Source organism: Rhinoraja longicauda, chromosome 37 (genome assembly GCF_053455715.1).
Source record: "Rhinoraja longicauda isolate Sanriku21f chromosome 37, sRhiLon1.1, whole genome shotgun sequence".
In the NCBI taxonomy this organism is placed as follows: domain Eukaryota; kingdom Metazoa; phylum Chordata; class Chondrichthyes; order Rajiformes; family Arhynchobatidae; genus Rhinoraja; species Rhinoraja longicauda.
The window spans coordinates 18,933,118-18,954,422 of NC_135989.1; the positions used below are offsets into that span (position 1 = coordinate 18,933,118).

Below are 21,305 nucleotides of genomic sequence, written 5' to 3' on the forward strand. Positions count from 1 at the left end.
CAGAGACTACCTGTACCTGGTGTACCTGTACCTGGTGTACAGCCAGAGACTACCTGTACCTGGTGTACCTGTACCTGGTGTACCTGTACCTGGTGTACCTGTACCTGGTGTACCTGTACCTGGTCTACAGCCAGAGACTACCCGTACCTGGGCTACCTGTACCTGGTGTACCTGTACCTGGTCTACAGCCAGAGACTACCTGTACCTGGTGTACCTGTACCTGGTGTACCTGTACCTGGTGTACCTGTACCTGGTCTACAGCCAGAGACTACCTGTACCTGGTCTACCTGTACCTGGTCTACAGCCAGAGACTACCTGTACCTGGTGTACCTGTACCTGGTCTACAGCCAGAGACTACCTGTACCTGGTGTACCTGTACCTGGTCTACCTGTACCTGGTGTACCTGTACCTGGTCTACAGCCAGAGACTACCTGTACCTGGTGTACCTGTACCTGGTCTACAGCCAGAGACTACCTGTACCTGGTCTACCTGTACCTGGTCTACAGCCAGAGACTACCTGTACCTGGTCTACCTGTACCTGGTCTACAGCCAGAGACTACCTGTACCTGGTCTACCTGTACCTGGTCTGCAGCCAGTGACCACCTGCAGCCACATTGCGATGCAGAGACCCCCCCCTCACACTCACCTTCATGGCGTCCAGTGCCAGGCGGAGGTCGGTTTTCTCCTGCCGGTCAGTCGTCTGCTTCGCCAGCTCCTGCAAGGTCAGAGTGAGGGTCAGAGTGGGGGTTGGAGAGCGGTTAGAGTGAGGGTCTGAGGGTCAGAGTGTGGGGGTGGGACAGTGTGGGGGTGGGGGGTTGGGGGGGTGGGGGGCGGGTGGGGGAGTGGGGGTGGGGGGTTGTGGGGTGTGGGGGTGGGGGGTTGGGGGATGTGGGGGTGGGGGTTGGGGGATATGGGGGTATGGGGGTATGGGGGTGGGGGGTGTGGGGGTGGGGGGGGGTGGGGGTGTGGGGTGTGGGGGTGGGAGGTTGGGGGGTATGGGGGTGGGGGGTGTGGGGGTGGGGGGTTGGGGGGGTGTGGGGGTGGGGGGTCTGGGGGTGGGAGGTTGGGGAGTATGGGGGTATGGGGGTGGGGGGTTGGGGGGGTGTGGGGGTGGGGGGTCTGGGGGTGGGAGGTTGGGGAGTATGGGGGTATGGGGGTGGGGGGTGTGGGGGTGGGGGGTTGGGGGGGTGTGGGGGTGGGGGGTCTGGGGGTGGGAGGTTGGGGGGTATGGGGGTATGGGGGTGGGGGGTGGGGGTGGGGGGTTGGGGGGGTGTGGGGGTGGGGGGTGTGGGGGTGGGGGTGGAGGGTTGGGGGGGTGTGGGGGTAGGGGGGTGGGGGGGTGGCGGTTTGCGGGGGTGTGGGGGTGGGGGGTTGGGGGGGTGTGGGGGTGGCGGTGGGGGGGGGCGGTGGCGGGTTGTGGGGGTGGGGGGGGCGGGTGGGGGCGGGTGGGGGAGTGTGGGGGAGGGTGGGGGGGTGTGGTGGGGTGGGGGGTGGGGGTGGGGGGTTGGGGTGGTGTGGGGGTGGGGGGTGGGGGGGTGGCGGTGGGGGGGGACGGTGGGGGGGTGTGGGGGAGGGTGGGGGGGTGGGAGGGTGGGGGGGTGGGGGGGTGGGGGGGTGGGGGTTGGGGGGTGTGGGGGTGGCGGTGGGGGGGGGACGGTGGGGGGGTGTGGGGGTGGGGGGCGGGTGGGGGAGTGTGGGGGAAGGTGGGGGGGTGTGGTGGGGTGGGGGGGTGGGGGGCGGGTGGGGGGTGTGGGGTGGGTGACTGCCTCTACACAGGGCAGGGTGCAATGAGGACAAAGGACAAAGTGCTGGAGTAATCAGGTAGTATTCCCTCCACAGACGCTGCCTGACCCGAAAGGCCTGGATCGAGTGGATATGGAGAGGATGTTTACACCAGTGGGAGAGTCTAGGACTAGAGGGCACAGCCTCAGAATTAAAGGACATTCCTTTAGGAAGGAGATGAGGGGGAATTTCTTTAGTCAGAGGGTGGTGAATCTGTGAGATTCTTTGCCACAGACGGCTGTGGAGGCCACAAGTCAGTGGATATATTTAAGGCAGAGATAGATAGATTGTTGATCAGTGCGGGTGTCAGGGGTTATGGGGAGAAGGCAGGAGAATGGGGTTAGGAGGGAGAGATAGATCAGCCTTGATTGAAAGATGGAGTAGACTTGAGGGGCTGAATGGCCTAATTCTGCTGCTATCCCTTATGACCTCATGACCCACACACACACACGTGGGGGGGGGAACACAGACACTCACCTTGAGTAGCAGGTTGCACTTGCACATCTCAACATGGGCACATGCACACGCACACGCACACACGCATGGACACACGCACGGACACATATACACACACACACACACACGGACACACACACACACACACAAGGACACACACACGGGGACACACAGACACACACACACACGGATGAACACACACACACGGACTCAGACACGGACACATACACATGGACGGACACACACACACACACGGACGGTCACACGGACGGTCACACAGACGGACACACACGCACACATGGACACACACCCACACACACGGACAGACACACACACACATACACGGACGGACAAACACGGACAGACACACACGCACACATGGACACACACACACACGGACGGACAAACACACACACGGACTCACACATGAACACACTGTGGGGAGTGTGGATACAGACAGACACTCTGACCTGCAGCAATAGGTGGTACTTCAGCACCCTCTGCATGGGCACCACCAACAGGTCCCTCAGCGTGAACTTGCCGTTGTTGGCCCGTCGGGCACACTCCTACACAACATCAGCATCATCATCATCAACATCATCATCATCATCAACAACAACAACATCAGCATCATCATCAACAACATCAGCATCATTATCAACATCAGCATCAACAACATCAACATCAGCATGAACAAAATCATCATCATCAACAACAATATCAACATCAACAACAACGTCATCATCATCAGCATCAACATCAACAACATCATCATCATCAACAACGTCGTCAGTGCCCGGTGCGGCTCGGCTGCGGGACGTTTCAGTGCCCGGTGTGGCTTGGCCGCTGGACTTAACATCGCCCGGTGTGGCCGCGGGACGTATCAGTGCCCGGTGTGGCTCGGCCGTTGGACTTAACATCGCCCGGTGTGGCTGCGGGACGTTTCGGTGCCCGGGGCGGCTCGGCCGGGGGGCCTTCCATCCCCTTGCGGGGGCTGTGCGTGTCGTTTGCCTCGGTAGGGGTCGAGCTGCCTGTCCGTGGGTGCGGGGGGAGGAGAGGGGAAGTTTTGTTGCCTCCATCACAGTGAGGGGGCGTTTGGAGTCACTGTGATGGATGTTTGTGTTGGGGTCGGGTGTCCTGTGTTCTTTTCTTTTTTGCTGTGTTTTGTGTGACTGCTGAAATTTCGCTCGGTGTTGTGCCGAGTGACAATAAAGTTATGTTATGTTATGTTATGTCATCACCAACATCATCAACAACAACATGAACAACATCATCATCAACAACATCATCATCATTATTAACAACATCATCATCATCAAAAACGTCTGCATTTATATGACGGCAGCAATGTAGAAACAGCCCTCAGTGATCATCAGGAGCAAGTGTGGGCAGAACCCGCACAGACGGACAATGGGACGGGGTTATAGAAATATAGAAAACAGGTGCAGGAGGAGACCATTTGGCCCTTCGTGCCAGCACCGCCATTCAATGTGATCATGGCTGATCATTCACAATCAGTAACCCGTGCCTGCCTTCTCCCCATATCCCTTGATTCCACTAGCCCCTAGAGCTCTATCTAACTCTCTCTTAAATTCATCCAGTGAATTGGCCTCCACTGCCTTCTGTGGCAGAGAATTCCACAAATTCATAACTCTCTGGGTGAAAAAGTTTTTCTCATCTCCTCTAAATGGCCTCCCCTTTACTCTTAGACTGTGTCCCCTGGTTCTGGACTCGCCCAACATTGGGAATATTTTTCCCGCATCTAGCTTGTCCAGTCCTTTTATAATTTTATATGTTTCTGTAAGATCCCTCTGATCCTTCGAAACTCCAGTGAATACAACCCCATTCTTTCCAATCTTTCCTCATGTGACAGTCCCACCATCCCGAGGATTAACCTTGAGAACCTACGCTGCACTGCCTCAATAGCAAGGATGCCCTTCCACAAATTAGGAGACCAAAACTGCGCACAGTACTCCAGATGTGGTCTTACCAGGGCCCTGTACAACTGTACACAATACTCCAGATGTGGTCTCACCAGGGCCCTGTACAACTGCGCACAGTACTCCAGATGTGGTCTTACCAGGGCCCTGTACAACTGCACACAGTACTCCAGGTGTAGTCTTACCAGGGCCCTGTACAACTGTACACAATACTCCAGATGTGGTCTTACCAGGGCCCTGTACAACTGTACACAATACTCCAGATGTGGTCTTACCAGGGCCCTATACAACTGCACACAATACTCCAGATGTGGTCTTACCAGGGCCCTGTATAACTGTACACAATACTCCAGATGTGGTCTTACCAGGGCCCTATACAACTGTACACAATACTCCAGATGTGGTCTCACCAGGGCCCTGTACAACTGCACACAGTACTCCAGATGTGGTCTTACCAGGGCCCTGTACAACTGTACACAATACTCCAGATGTGATCTCACCAGGGCCCTATACAACTGCACACAGTACTCCAGATGTGGTCTTACCAGGGCCCTATACAACTGTACACAATACTCCAGATGTGGTCTTACCAGGGCCCTATACAACTGTACACAATACTCCAGATGTGGTCTTACCAGGGCCCTATACAACTGTACACAATACTCCAGATGTGGTCTTACCAGGGCCCTATACAACTGTACACAATACTCCAGATGTGGTCTTACCAGGGCCCTATACAACTGCACACAATACTCCAGATGTGGTCTTACCAGGGCCCTATACAACTGCACACAATACTCCAGATGTGGTCTTACCAGGGCCCTGTACAACTGCACACAGTACTCCAGATGTGGTCTTACCAGGGCCCTGTACAACTGTACACAGTACTCCAGATGTGGTCTTACCAGGGCCCTGTACAACTGTACACAGTACTCCAGATGTGGTCTTACCAGGGCCCTGTACAACTGTACACAATACTCCAGATGTGGTCTCACCAGGGCCCTGTACAACTGTACACAATACTCCAGATGTGGTCTCACCAGGGCCCTGTACAACTGTACACAATACTCCAGATGTGGTCTTACCAGGGCCCTGTACAACTGTACACAATACTCCAGATGTGGTCTCACCAGGGCCCTATACAACTGTACACAATACTCCAGATGTGGTCTCACCAGGGCCCTGTACAACTGTACACAATACTCCAGATGTGGTCTCACCAGGGCCCTGTACAACTGTACACAATACTCCAGATGTGGTCTCACCAGGGCCCTGTACAACTGTACACAATACTCCAGATGTGGTCTCACCAGGGCCCTGTACAACTGTACACAATACTCCAGATGTGGTCTTACCAGGGCCCTGTACAACTGCAGAAGGACCCCTTTATTCCTCTACTCAAATCTTCTTGTTATGAAGTCCAACATGCCGTTAGCTTTCTGCTGTACCTGCACGTCAACTTTCAGTGACTGGTGTACAAGGACACCCAGGTCTCGCTGCACCTCCCCTTTAACCTAACCTGACACCATTGAGATAATAATCGGAAGATGGCCTGTTGCAGCCGGTGGGATGGCGTGTGGGATGGTGTGTTGGATGGCATGTTGGATGGCGTGTTGCAGCCGGTGGGATGGCGTGTGGGATGGTGTGTGGGATGGCGTGTTGGATGGCGTGTTGGATGGCGTGTTGCAGCCGGTGGGATGGCGTGTTGGATGGCGTGTTGGATGGCGTGTTGGATGGCTTGTGTCATGGCGTGTGGGATGGCATGTGGGATGGCGTGTTGCAGCTCAGTGGGATGGCGTGTTGCAGCTCAGTGGGATGGCGTGTTGGATGGCATGTTGGATGGTGTGTTGCAGCCGGTGGGATGGCGTGTGGGATGGCGTGTTGGATGGCGTGTTGGATGGCTTGTGTCATGGCGTGTGGGATGGCATGTGGGATGGCGTGTTGCAGCTCAGTGGGATGGCGTGTTGCAGCTCAGTGGGATGGCGTGTTGGATGGCGTGTTGGATGGCATGTTGGATGGCGTGTTGCAGCCGGTGGGATGGCGTGTGGGATGGCATGTGGGATGGCGTGTGGGATGGCGTGTTGGATGGTGTGTGGGATGGCGTGTGGGATGGCGTGTTGGATGGCGTGTTGGATGGCATGTTGCAGCCGGTGGGATGGCGTGTTGGATGGCGTGTGGGATGGCGTGTGGGATGGCGTGTGGGATGGCGTGTTGCAGCTCAGTGGGATGGCGTGTTGGATGGCGTGTTGGATGGCGTGTTGCAGCCGGTGGGATGGCGTGTGGGATGGCATGTGGGATGGAGTGTTGGATGGCGTGTGGGATGGCGTGTGGGATGGCGTGTTAGATGGCGTGTTGGATGGCGTGTTGCAGCCGGTGGGATGGCGTGTTGGATGGCGTGTGGGATGGCGTGTGGGATGGCGTGTGGGATGGCGTGTGGGATGGCGTGTTGCAGCTCAGTGGGATGGCGTGGGGTCAATCGATAGCAAGGTGAAAAGTAAAAGAGGCAGGCAGACAAATCCAGGGCAAAAATCAAAAAGGGCCACTTTTCAACATAATTGTATAAGGGGTAAGAGAGTTGTAAAAACAAGCCTGAAGGCTTTGTGTCTCAATGCAAGGAGCATTTGTAATAAGGTGGATGCGTTGAATGTGCAGATAGTTATTAATGAATATGATATTGTTGGGATTACGGAGACATGGCTCCAGGGTGACCAAGGTTGGGAGCTCAACATCCAGGGATATTCAATATTCAGGAGGGATAGACAGAAAGGAAAAGCAGGTGGGGTGGCGTTGCTGGTTAGAGAGGAGATTAACGCAATAGAAAGGAAGGACATTAGCTTGTGGGAATCGATATGGGAAGAGCTTCGAAACACTAAGGGGCAGAAAACGCTAGTGGGAGTTGTGTACAGGCCACCTAACAGCAGTAGTGAGGTTGGGGATGGCATCAAGCAGGAAATTAGAAATGCATGCACCAAAGGTGCAGCAGTTATAATGGGTGACTTCAATCTACATATAGATAGGGGGAATCAAATTGGCAGGGGTGCTGAGGAAGAGGATTTCTTGGAATGTATACGGGATAGTTTTCTAAACCAACATGTAGAGGAACCAACGAGAGAGCAGGCTATTCTAGACTGGGTATTGAGTGATGAGGAAGGGTTAGTTAGCAGTCTTGATGTGCCTTGGGCAAGAGTGATCATAATATGGTGGAGTTCATTAGGATGGAGAGTGACTTTGTTAATTCAGAAACAACGGTTCTGAACTTAAAGAAAGGTAACTTTGAGGGCATGAGACGTGAATTGGCCAAGATAGACTGGCAATCGATTCTTAAAGGGTTGACGGTGGATATGCAATGGAAGGCATTTAAAGACCGTATGGATGAACTACAACAATTGTTCATCCCAGTTTGGCAAAAGAATAAATCAGGGAAGGTAGTGCATCCGTGGCTAACAAGGGAGATTAGGGATAGTATCAAAACAAAAGATGAAGTGTACAAATTAACAAGAAAAAGCAGCCTACCAGAGGACTGGGAGAAATTCAGAGACCAGCAGAGGAGGACAAAGGGCTTAATTAGGAAAGGGAAAATAGATTATGAAAGAAAACTGGCAGGGAACATAAAAACTGACTGCAAAAGCTTTTATAGATATGTGAAGAGAAAAAGATTAGTTAAACCAAATGTAGGTCCCTTGCAGTCAGAAACAGATGAATTGATCATGGGGAACAAGGACATGGCAGACCAATTGAATAACTACTTTGGTTCTGTCTTCACTAAGGAAGACATAAATAATCTGACGGAAATAGCAGGGGACCGGGGGTCAAATAAGATGGAGGATCTGAGTGAAATCCAGGTTAGTCGGGAAGTGGTGTTAGGTAAATTGAATGGATTAAAGGCCGATAAATCCCCAGGGCCAGATAGGCTGCACCCCAGAGTGCTTAAGGAGGTAGCCCCAGAAATAGTGGATGCATTAGTGATAATTTTTCAAAACTCTTTAGATTCTGGAGTAGTTCCTGAGGACTGGAGGGTAGCTAATGTAACCCCACTTTTCAAAAAGGGAGGGAGAGAGAAAACGGGGAATTATAGACCAGTTAGTCTAACATCGGTAGTGGGGAAAATGCTAGAGTCAGTTATTAAAGATGTGACAGCATCACATTTGGAAAGTGGTGAAATCATCGGACAAAGTCAGCATGGATTTATGAAAGGCAAATCATGTCTGACGAATCTTATAGAATTTTTCGATGATGTAACTAGTAGAGTGGATAAGGGAGAACCAGTGGATGTGTTATATCTGGACTTCCAGAAGGCTTTTGACAAGGTCCCACATAAGAGATTAGTGTACAAACTTAAAGCACACGGTATTGTGGGTTCAGTATTGATGTGGATAGAGAACTGGCTGGCAGACAGGAAGCAAAGAGTAGGAATAAACGGGTCCTTTTCAGAATGGCAGGCAGTGACTAGTGGGGTACCGTAAGGCTCAGTGCTAGGACCCCAGCTATTTACAATATATATTAATGATTTGGACGAGGGAATTGAATGCAACATCTTCAAGTTTGCGGATGACACGAAGCTGGGGGGCAGTGTTAGCTGTGAGGAGGATGCTAGGAGGCTGCAGAGTGACTTGGATAGATTAGGTGAGTGGGCAAATACATGGCAGATGCAGTATAATGTGGATAAATGTGAGGTTATCCACTTTGGTGGCAAGAACAGGAAAGCAGACTATTATCTGAATGGTGGCCGATTAGGAGAAGGGGAGATGCAACGAGACCTAGGTGTCATGGTGCACCAGTCATTGAAAGTAAGCGTGCAGGTGCAGCAGGCAGTGAAGAAAGCAAATGGTGTGTTGGCATTCATAGCGAGGGGATTTGAGTATAGGAGCAGGGAGGTTCTGCTGCAGTTGTACAGGGCATTGGTGAGACCGCACCTGGAGTATTGCGTACAGTTTTGGTCTCCTAATCTGAGGAAAGACATTCTTGCCATAGTGGGAGTACAGAGAAGGTTCACCAGATTGATTCCTGGGATGGCAGGACTTTCATATGAAGAAAGACTGGATAGACTCGGCTTGTACTCGCTGGAATTTAGAAGATTGAGGGGGGATCTTATAGAAACATATAAAATTCTTAAGGGGTTGGAGAGGCTAGATGCAGGAAGATTGTTCCCGATGTTGGGGAAGTCCAGAACAAGGGGTCACAGTTTAAGGATAAGGGGGGAGTCTTTTAGGACCGAGATGAGAAAGTTTTTCTTCACACAGAGAGTGGTGAATCTGTGGAATTCTCTACCACAGAAGGTAGTTGAGGCCAGTTCATTGACTATATTTAAGAGGGAGTTAGATGTGGCCCTTGTGGCTAAAGGGATCAGGGGGTATGGAGATAAGGCAGGTACGGGATACTGAGTTGGATGATCAGCCATGATCATATTGAATGGCGGTGCGTACAGGCTCGAAGGGCCGAATGGCCTACTCCTGCACCTATTTTCTGTTTTCTATGTCTATGTTTCACCTGGAAACAGTTAACGTGTTCATGACCTTTACCTCAAACTTCCGGCACAGGTCTGGTCGCGATTTACTGATCTCGTCCAAACACTTGATCGCTTCCTCCACTTTGCAGCAATACTCACCATACACAAGCAATCTGTGGGAGAGAGAGTGAGAGATACAGAGAGAGACAGAGAGAGAGAGACAGGGAGAGACAGGGAGAGACAGGGAGAGAGAGAGAGAGAGAGAGAGAGAGAGAGAGAGAGAGAGAGAGAGAGAGAGAGAGAGAGAGAGAGAGAGAGAGAGAGAGAGAGAGAGAGAGAGAGAGAGAGAGAGAGAGAGAGAGAGAGAGAGAGAGAGAGAGAGAGAGAGAGAGAGAGAGAGAGAGAGAGAGAGAGAGAGAGAGAGAGAGAGAGAGAGAGAGAGAGAGAGAGAATATACACTATTAATATTGTTGCTATTTTTAATATTGTTATTATTACTAGGTGGCAGTACGAGCCTGCCTTACCACGGCATATCAAATATTACCTAACATTTCCCATTTATAGAAAAAATTAGTGTTCCCACACTTGTCCTACAAAATGGGTTTTTTTTTCTCTGAAGAATAAAGAAAGATATATAAATAAAAATAAATGAGTTGATTCCATATAAGCTGCTGGAATATCCAGGGTCTCTACTCCTCAACCTTCGGGATGAAGACTGGGAACCCTGAATTCCTAAAGCTCATAGAAGATACTGATATAATGATATTAACAGAAACATGGCACTGAAAGGATCCGTTTATTCACTACCCCTCAGGGTATCATGAAGTGATGGTGTCCTCAGTAATGATTACTCACTACCCCTCAGGGTATCATGAAGTGATGGTGTCCTCAGTAATGATTACTCACTACCCCTCAGGGTATCATGAAGTGATGGTGTCCTCAGTAATAATTACTCACTGCCCCTCAGGGTATCATGAAGTCATGGTGTCCTCAGTAATAATTACTCACTACCCCTCAGGGTATCATGAAGTCATGGTGTCCTCAGTAATAATTACTCACTGCCCCTCAGGGTATCATGAAGTGATGGTGTCCTCAGTAATAATTACTCACTGCCCCTCAGGATATCATGAAGTGATGGTGTCCTCAGTAATAATTACTAATATACATAAGGGCAGAACTTGGTGTGGTACAAGGGAGAACTAGACAGTCACATTACATCAATAAAACTGGGGAAATCACATATATGGCTGAAACTAGATAAAGACATTGGAATAACTGAGGAAGATACATATCTATGTGCTGTCTACAAACCCCCAATGGAATCACCATACTTTGAGGAGGATCTATTTGAAACTCTCCACACGGAAATCAACTATTTCCAGGCCCAGGGAAATGTGCAACTATGTGGGGACTTGAATGCAAGGACTGGATGTGAACCCGATTTCATTGACCTATAGGGCAACAACCATGTGTTCGGTCAAACCCCCTTGTACGTCACTCCAACCATCACCAACCGGAACAACCTTGACTGTGAAATAAACAAAAGTGGCAGAGAGGTAGTGCATCTCTGTCGAGCCTTGGGCCTATATATAGTTAATGGTAGGTTCAGAGGGGACTCGATGGGGAGGTTCACATATTCCTCAGCTCTTGGGTCCAGCATGGTGGACTATGCAATCACTGATATAGACTCCTGCACTATCAGTGCATTCACTGTGAGGCAGCAGTCCTCTCTCTCAGACCATAGACAAATCAACGTGTACCTAAAATTCTCTGCTCAAATTAAAGACGTAAAAAAGAAGCCCAGTAAGCTCCATAAACTAAATGAGACATACAGATGGACTCCAGACAGTGGAGATAAATTCATCATGGCCCTGAACTCACCCGATCTTATAAATAAAATATCGAAATTTAAGGCAAACCTATATGAGACTAGCAGAGATGGTGTAAACATTCTTGTATACACTGGAATTTAGAAGGATGAGAAGAGATCTAATCGAAACGTATAAGATTATTAAGGGGTTGGACACGTTAGAGGCAGGAAACATGTTCCCAATGATGGAGGAGTCCAGAACAAGGGGCCACAGTTTAAGAATAAGGGGTCGGCCATTTAGAACTGAGATGAGGAAAAACTTTTTCAGTCGGAGAGTGGTGAATCTGTGGAATTCTCTGCCTCAGAAGGCAGTGGAGGCCAATTCTCTGAATGCATTCAAGAGAGAGCTAGATAGTGCTCTTAAGGATAGCGGAGTCAGGGGGTATGGGGAGAAGGCAGGAACGGGGTACTGATTGAGAATGATCAGCCATGATCACATTGAATGGCGGTGCTGGCTCGAAGGGCCGAATGGCCTCCTCCTGCACCTATTGTCTATTGTCTATTGTCATAAACATGGCCATAAATGACATTAATATGATCTTTCACAAAGCTTCTATCGAAGCTGACCTTGTAAAACAGAAGAGAAAAATCATAAAAAAACATAACCATGAAAAATGGTTTGACTACGAGTGCAAAAATGCCAGAAAAAATCTGAGGAAAATATCAAATCAAAAACACCACCAACCAAACAACTTAGACTTACGTATTAGATATAATGAAACCCTTAAAAGATATAAACACACTATTAGGAACAAAACACAAAACTATACCCATAAAAGACTTGAAGAAATTGAAAACTCCATAAATCAAAACAAAGTCTGTGATATGTGGAATAGCCTGGGCACAACAAACCCACAGACATTACCAACTCAAGATGGTGATACCTGGAGGGCATATTGTGAAGATCTGTATAAAGACATTCCAATAAATAAAATAAACTCAAACTACTCTTATATCAGAGATAAACTCCAAACATTAGAAACAACAATTAAAGTATCAAAACCCTCTCGACTTCCCAATCACTCCAGAAGAATTGGCCATAAAAATAAAATCTCTCCACTCAAAGAAAGCTTGTGGTCCAGACAGCATTAAAAATGAAATGCTTAAGTATAGCACTCCAGAGATGCAGAACATAATGCTTAGGTTGTTCAACATCATATTACGTTCAGGTTATTTTCCCAATATTTGGTGTCAAGGGCTTATTTCGCCCATTTATAAGAGTGGAAACAAATCAGATCCAAACAATTATCGTGGCATCTGTGTCAGTAGTTGCCTAGGGAAGTTATTCTGCAGTATTATAAATAACAGAATGCAGGATTTCCTTAGCAAATATAATATTCTCAGTAAAAACCAAATTGGCTTCCTCCCAAAACACCGCCCCACTGACCATATCTATACTCTTCACACTCTCATTGAAAAACATATACATCAAGCAAAAAATGGGAAAATATTTGCCTGTTTTATTGACTTTAAGAAAGCATTTGACTCTATTTGGCACAAAGGGCTTTATTACAAACTTCTCCATTGTGGTATAGGAGGAAAGGTATATGACCTTATTAAATCAATGTATCTGAATAATAAATGTGGTGTCAAAATTGGGGACAAATGCACTGATCTCTTCACCCAGAGAAGAGGCGTCCGGCAAGGCTGCAATCTGAGTCCAACACTGTTTAATGTGTACATAAACGATTTGGCAGTAAAGTTGGACCAGAGCACAGCGCCAGGCCTCTGTCTTCTGGACGGAGGGGTCAAATCCCTGCTTTATGCGGATGACTTGGTTTTGTTGTCTCCCACAGAACAGGGACTGCAGCAACAGTTAGACCTACTCGATGATCACTGCCAACATTGGGCCGGGCAGTAAATCTAAAGTAAACCAACATCATGGTTTTTCAAAAAAGACCCAGATGTCAGGAAGACAAATACCAATTCACTCTCAATGGTATCATTATCGAACACACTATGAGCTACACTCACCTTGGTCTGACTATTGCAGCATCAGGGAGCTTTAGCATGGCAGTGAATGCACTCAAAGAGAAAGCTCGAAGAGCTCTGTATGCAATAAAAATAAGATTCTACAACCCAAATTCCAATTAAAATCTGGCTTAAAATATTTGCCAGTGTAATTCAGCCCATTGTGCTTTATGGTAGTGAAGTATGGGGTCCACTCAGTCACCACAGCTATACTAAATGGGAAAAACACACAACAGAGGCCCTACATGTGGAATTTTGTCGGAACATCCTCCGCATCCAAAGGAAAACACCAACAAACGCATAGAGGGCGGAATTAGGTAGATACCCACTGATAATAAATATCCAGAAACCAGCACTAAACCTTTGGAATCACCTTAAATCTAGTCCCCCAGACACCCTCCAGTTCAAAGCCCTCCAAACCCAAGAGGGGAACTCAGAAAAGAGCTCCCTGTGTCAGTTGGTATTGAGACTCACTACTCCTACTCAGTTAAACCTTGACCAGTCTCAGATCAACACTGCTTTCCAATCACCAGTTAGAGTGAACCAAATTATTAAACAATGCAAAGAAATCTATTTGGAACATTGGGATAAAGTCACTAAAAGCCAAAGCAGACTAGAGTGCTACCGAGCCCTAAAAAGAGATTATAAATTGGCAGACTATCTCTCAACTGTTAAAGACATAAAGCAGAGACAGACCCTCACCAAGTACAGGTTAAGTGACCACCATTTGACAGTTGAAAAAGGAAGACAGAAGAGATTTTGGCAACCAAGAGAAAATAAAATATGCGGTCACTGTTTGACAGATGAGGTTGAAACAGAGGTGCACTTCCTCTTAAAGTGTAAACAACTCGACAAACTAAGGACAATATACTCTAAAAAACTCAGTCTGGTGACCCCAGATTTTACAGAACTAGACGATATATCAAAACTAAGAATAATCCTTGGCGAAGGAAATACGGCCCATCTTGGCGCACAATACGTACCAGCATGCCACAACCTGAGAGACAGTGAATGACCAACATGCACACATACACTCATACACAAATTGACACTAATTGTGGGTGTGGGTGATGGTAGGGGTGGGGGTGTGGGTGGGGGTGGGGTGTGGGTGGGGTGTGGGTGGGGGTAGGAGTGTGGGTGTGGGTGGGATGTGGGTGTGGGTGGGGGTAGGAGTGTGGGTGTGGGTGTGGGTGGGGTGTGGGTGGGGTGTGGGTGGGGGTAGGAGTATGGGGTGTGGGTGGGGTGTGGGTGGGGGTGTGGGGGTGGGGGTGGGGTGGGTGTGGGGGTGTTGGTGTGGGGGTGGGTATGGGGGTGGGGGTGAGGGTGGGGGTGTTGGTGTGGGGGTGGGGTGTGGGGGTGGGGGTGTGGGGGTGGGGGTGTTGGTGTGGGGGTATTGGTTTGGGGGTGGGGGTGTTGGTGTGGGGGTGGGGGTGTTGGTGTGGGGGTGTTAGGGTGGTGGTGTTGGGGTGGGGGGGGGGTGGGGGGGGTGTTGGTGTGGGGGTGGGGGTGGGGATGTTGGGGTGGGGATGGGGGTGGGGTGGGGTTGTTGGTGTGGGTGTGGGGGTGGTGTGGGGGTGGGGGTGGGGATGTTGGGGTGGGGATGGGGGTGGGGTGGGGGTGTTGGTGTGGGTGTGGGGGTGTGGGGGTGGGGGTGTTGGTGTGGGGGTGGGGGTGTTGGTGTGGGTGTTGGTGTGGGGGTGTGGCTGGGGGTGTGGTGTGGGGGTGGGGGTGATGGTGGGGTTGTTGGTGTGGGGTTGGGGGTGGGGGGGTGGTGTGGGGGTGGGGGTGTGGGGGGGAGGTTGGGGTAAGGGTGGGGGTGGGGGTGTGGGGGTGGAGGTGTGGGTGGGGGTGATGGGTAGGGGTTGGGGTAGGGGTGGGGACAGGCTGGATGGGCCGAGTGCTGCATATTAATGAATGACCAGAGGGTTGGGTACCTGGCCTTGTACTTGAGGAAAACCTGGTAGAGGTTCTGGTGATTCTTGGACATGACGACAGACTTCACTTCCACGTTCAGCTCCCTGTGGACATTGGTCAGCTCCTGGCGGAGAGAGTACAGGTCAGCAATGGTTGCAATCCCTGCCTGTGTGCACATCTCACACAGCGCAATACAGGCATTATGTACACACGTCACATAGAAACATAGAAAATAGGTGCAGGAGTAAGCCATTCGGCCCTTCGAGCCTGTACGAACCGCCATTCAATATGATCATGGCTGATCATCCAACTCAGTATCCTGTACCTGCCTTCTCTCCATACCCCCTGATCCCTTTAGTCACAAGGGCCACATCTAACTCCCTCTTAAATATAGCCAATGAACTGGCCTCAACTACCTTCTGTGGCAGAGAATTCCACAGATTCACCACTCTCTGTGTGAAAAAAAACTTTCTCATCTCGGTCCTAAAAGACTTCCCCCTTATCCTTAAACTGTGACCCCTGGTTCTGGACTTCCCCAACATCGGGAACAATCTTCCTGCATCTAGCCTGTCCAACCCCTTAAGAATTTTGTAAGTTTCTATAAGATCCCCCCTCAATCTTCTAAATTCCAGCGAGTACAAGCCGAGTCTATCCAGTCTTTCTTCATATGAAAGTCCTGCCATCCCAGGGATCAATCTGGTGAACCTTCTCTGTACTCCCTCTATGGCAAGAATGTCTTTCCACAGATTAGGAGACCAAAACTGTACGCAATACTCCAGGTGTGGTCTCACCAAGACCCTGTACAACTGCAGCAGAACCTCCCTGTTCCTATACTCAAATCCTCTCGCTATGAATGCCAACATACCATTCGCTTTCTTCACTGCCTGCTGCACCTGCATGCCTACTTTCAATGACTGGTGCACCACGACACCCAGGCCTCCTTGCATCTCCCCTTCTCCTAATCGGCCACCATTCAGATAATAGTCTGCTTTCCTGTTCTTGCCACCAAAGTGGATAACCTCACATTTATCCACATTATACTGCATCTGCCATGCATTTGCCTACTCACCTAACCTATGCAAGTCACGTTGCAGCCTCCTAGCATCCTCCTCACAGCTAACACTGCCACCCAGCTTCGTGTGATCCGCAAACTTGGAGATGTTGCATTCAATTCCCTCGTCCAAATCATTAATATATATTGTAAATAGCTGGTCACAGTGCAGTACAGGCAATATGTACACATGTCAGTGTAGTACAGGCAATATGTACACATGTCAGTGTAGTACAGGCAATATGTACACACATCACAGTATAGTACAGTATGTACACACGTCAGGCAATATGTACACACGTCAGTGTAGTACAGGCAATATCTACAAACGTCAGTGTAGTACAGGCAATATCTACACACGTCACTGCAGTACAGGCAATATCTACACACGTCACAAAGTAGAGTACAGGCAATATCAACACATCTAACAGTGCAGGACATGGTAGATACTGGCATGGACAGCAGGTTGGCTGGATGGCGGAAGGCAAAGAGTGGCAGTGAAGGGGGCTTTCTCTGTTTGGCTGCCAGTGACCAGCGGAGTTCCGCAGGGCTCGGTGCTGGGGCCGCTACTCCTCACGTTGTATATTAAAGATGTGGATGAAGGGATTGAAGGCTTTGTGGCCAAGTTTGCTGATGATGCTCAGATAGGCGGAGGGGCAGGTAGTATAGAGAAAGCAGGGACTCTGCAGAAGGACGGACAGGTTGGGAGAGTGGGCAGAGAAGTAGCAGATGGAATATCGTGGAGTAAAGTGTGGAGTCACGCATTTTGGTCGTAGGAATAAAGGTGTAGACTATTTTCTAAATGGGGAGAGGATCCAGAACTCGGAGGTGCTAAGGGACTTGGGAGCTGGTGCAGGATTCCCAAACAGTTAATCTGCAAGTGGAATCGGTAGTAAAGAAAGCAAACTCACTGCCAGCATTTATATCAACAACAGGGGTGTGTGTGATGCTGGGGTTGTACAAGGCGCTGGTCACAGGTGTGTGTGTGATGCTGGGGCTGTACAAGGCGCTGGTCACAGGTGTGTGTGTGATGCTGGGGCTGTACAAGGCGCTGGTCACAGGGGGGTGTGTGTGATGCTGGGGCTGTACAAGGCGCTGGTCACAGGGGGGTGTGTGTGTGATTCTGGGGCTGTACAAGGCGCTGGTCACAGGGGGGTGTGTGTGATGCTGGGGCTGTACAAGGCGCTGGTCACAGGGGGGTGTGTGTGAGGCTGTACAAGGTGCTGGTCACAGGGGTGTGATGCTGGGGCTGTACAAGGTGCTGGTCACAGGGGTGTGTGTGTGTGATGCTGGGGCTGTACAAGGTGCTGGTCACAGGTGTGTGTGTGTGTGGGGCTGTACAAGGCGCTGGTCACAGGGGTGTGTGTGTGATGCTGGGGCTGTACAAGGTGCTGGTCACAGGTGTGTGATGCTGGGGCTGTACAAGGCGCTGGTCACAGGGGGGTGTGTGTGTGATTCTGGGGCTGTACAAGGCGCTGGTCACAGGGGGGTGTGTGTGATGCTGGGGCTGTACAAGGCGCTGGTCACAGGGGGGTGTGTGTGTGATGTTGGGGCTGTACAAGGCGCTGGTCACAGGGGGGTGTGTGTGATGCTGGGGCTGTACAAGGCGCTGGTCACAGGGGGGGGGGGTGTGTGATGCTGGGGCTGTACAAGGCGCTGGTCACAGGGGGGGGGGTGTGTGATGTTGGGGCTGTACAAGGCGCTGGTCACAGGGGGGTGTGTGTGATGCTGGGGCTGTACAAGGCGCTGGTCAGGCCGCGGCTTGGAGAATTGTGAGCAGTTTTGTGCCCCGTATCTGAGGAAGGATGTGCTGGCTCTGGAGAGGGTCCAGAGGAGGTTTACGAGAACGATCCCAGGAGTGAGTGGGTTAACATATGATGAGCGTTTGTCGGCACTGGCCTTTAATCGTTGGTGGAGCCTCGTGTCGGCAGCGATGCCTCGTGGGTCGACCCGCGGTCGATGGTTGGTGAGAGGGTGGAGAGACCGCCATGAGGGAGGAGGGGAAGAAAAATGGACAATAGGGGGAGAACAAAGGACAATGAGGAACCGGCGCGGGGGAACTGTTGGGGGGGGACATCAGGGGGGGACCTCATTGAAACTCACAGAACAGTGAGCGCCCTGGATAGAGTGGATGTGGAGAGGATGTTTCCACTAGTGGGAGAGTCTAGGACCAGAGGGCACAGCCTCAGAATTAAAGGACGTTCCTTTAGGAAGGAGATGAGGAGGAATTTCTTTAGTCAGAGGGTGGTGAATCTGTGGGATTCTTTGCCACGGACGGCTGTGGAGGCCACAAGTCAGTGGAGATATTAAAGCAGAGATAGATAGATTGTTGATCAGTGCGGGTGTCAGGGGTTATGGGGAGAAGGCAGGAGAATGGGGTTAGGAGGGAGAGATAGATCAGCCACGATTGAATGGTGGAGTAGACTTGATGGGCCGAATGGCCTAATTCCGCTCCTATCACGTATGGACTTGTGAGCATCTACAATCGAACGTAGTGCAGTCCCGCCCTCACCTCCACATTGATGAAGATGGTGTCCATGTCGGCTGGTGTCAAAAAACGGTCTCAGTGGGCCAATGAAAAACTGCAACAGAAAATCAGTGAGGGACTCAGTCTGACCCCCCTCCCCTGGGGTCATGACCCCCTCCCCTGGGGTCATGAACCCCCACCCCTGGGGCTGTGACCCCCCTCTCCTGGGGTCATGAACCCCCACCCCTGGGGCCGTGACCCCCCTCCCTTGGGGTCGTGACCCCCTCCCCTGGGGCCATGACACCCCCTCCCCTGGGGCCATGACACCCCCTCCCCTGGGGCCATGACACCCCCTCCCCTGGGGCTGTGACCCCCTCCCCTGGGGTCGTGAACCCTCCCCTGGGTCGTGAACCCTCCCCTGGGGCCGTGAACCCCTCCCCTGGGGTCGTGACCCCCTCCCCTGAGAGCGTGACCCCCTCCCCTGGGTCCGTGACCCCCTCCCCTGGGGTCGTGTCCGCCCGGTGATGTGACAGGTTGTTGCGAGCGAGGGAGGAGGGTGAGGGGGAGAATGGAGATGGAGTGGAGCATGGGGTCAGGTTGAGGGGTCATAGTGTGGAGGTCCGGGTGAGGGTCAGGGTGAGGGGTCAGTGAGAGGCGTCAGTGAGAGGGGTCAGTGAGAGGGGTCAGTGAGAGGGGTCAGTGAGAGGGGTCAGTGAGAGGGGTCATTGAGAGTGGTCAAGGTGAGGGGTCAGGGTGACGGGTCAGGGTGAGGGGTCAGTGAGAGGGGTCAGTGAGAGCGGTCAGTGAGAGGGGTCAGGGTGAGGGGTCAGGGTGAGGGGTCAGGGTGAGGGGTCAGGGCAGGCGGTCAGTGAGAAGGGTCAGGGTGAGGGGTCAGGGTGAGGGTCATGAGAGGGTCAGGGTGTGACGGGTCAGGGTGAGGGTCAGGGTGAGGGGTCAGGGTGTCGGGTCAGGGTGTGGGGTCAGGGTGAGGGGTCAGGGTGAGGGGTCTGTGAGAGGGGTCAGGGTGAGGGGTCAGGGTGAGGGTCATGAGAGGGTCAGAGTGTGACGGGTCAGGTGAGGGTCAGAGTGTGACGGGTCAGGTTTGAGGGTCAGTGTGAGGGTCAGTGGGTCAGGGCGGGATTGAACGTCAGTCTACCTTCCCGATGGACTCCAGCGTTTCTGTGTACTTGTCCTCCGTCTGTGTGATCTCCAGCAGGCAGCAGCTCCGCACATCATGCTCCACCGGTGCCTGCACACGGAGAGAGACCGTAACACACACACGGAGAGAGACCGTCACACACACACGGGGAGAGACCGTCACACACACACGGGGAGAGACCGTCACACACGCATCGACACACACACACGGGGAGAGACCGTCACACACACACGGGGAGAGACCGTCACACACACACGGGGAGAGACCGTCACACACACACGGGGAGAGACCGTCACACACACACGGGAGAGACCGTCACACACGCATCGACACACACACACGGAGAGAGACCGTCACACACACACGGAGAGAGACCGTCACACACACACACGGAGAGAGACCGTCACACACACACGGGGAGAGACCGTCACACACACATCGACACACTAACACGGGGAGAGACCGTCACACACGCACGGAGAGAGACCGTCACACACGCATCGACACACACACACGGAGAGAGACCGTCACACACGCATCGACACACACACACACACGGGGAGAGACCGTCACACACACACGGAGAGAGACCGTCACACACGCATCGACACACACACACGGGGAGAGACCGTCATACACGCATGGGAGTGGACACGACACACATCTGGCAGAGACCGTGACTATGCGTGAGCAGAGCCCGTGACACACATATAGGGAAAGACCGTGACACACATGGGCAGAGCCCGTGACACGGCAGCATCTAAATGCCAATACTCCACATGTGGCCTCACCAACATCCAGCACAAGTGTGACTCATCCAACATCCACACTCAGTACCCTGACTGATGCAAGCTGAAAACTGGCCAGGACCTTCACAGTCAACGTCAGGGCCCTGGGGAGTGTTGTAGAGCAGAGGGGTCTAGGAGCGCAGGTACACAGTTCCCAGGTAGAGGGGTCTAGGAGCGCAGGTACACAGTTCCCAGGTAGACAGGGAGTGTTATAGAGCAGAGGGGTCTAGGAGCGCAGGTACACAGTTCCCAGGTAGACAGGGAATGTTGTAGAGCAGAGGGGTCTAGGAGCGCAGGTACACAGTTCCCAGGTAGAGGGGTCTAGGAGCGCAGGTACACAGTTCCCAGGTAGACAGGGAGTGTTGTAGAGCAGAGGGATCTAGGAGCGCAGGTACACAGTCCCCTGAACGTGGCGTCACAGGTAGACAGGGCGGTCAAGGCAGCCATAAGTACAGTGGCCT

At 51.5% G+C, this 21,305-nt stretch overlaps 1 protein-coding gene across 1 annotated transcript in view; it reads right to left on the reverse strand.

Annotated features, from left to right (window-relative positions):
• The window catches only part of LOC144610697 (guanine nucleotide exchange factor VAV3-like), a 71,668-nt gene that overhangs the window by 32,731 nt on the left and 17,632 nt on the right, over positions 1-21,305 (reverse strand). Inside the window, 8 exon segments of the mRNA XM_078429586.1 lie at positions 582-715; positions 2,709-2,804; positions 9,698-9,797; positions 15,400-15,503; positions 18,943-18,993; positions 18,995-19,012; positions 20,054-20,146; positions 20,894-20,948. Of these exon segments, the coding sequence (XP_078285712.1) occupies positions 582-715; positions 2,709-2,804; positions 9,698-9,797; positions 15,400-15,503; positions 18,943-18,993; positions 18,995-19,012; positions 20,054-20,146; positions 20,894-20,948 (651 nt within the window).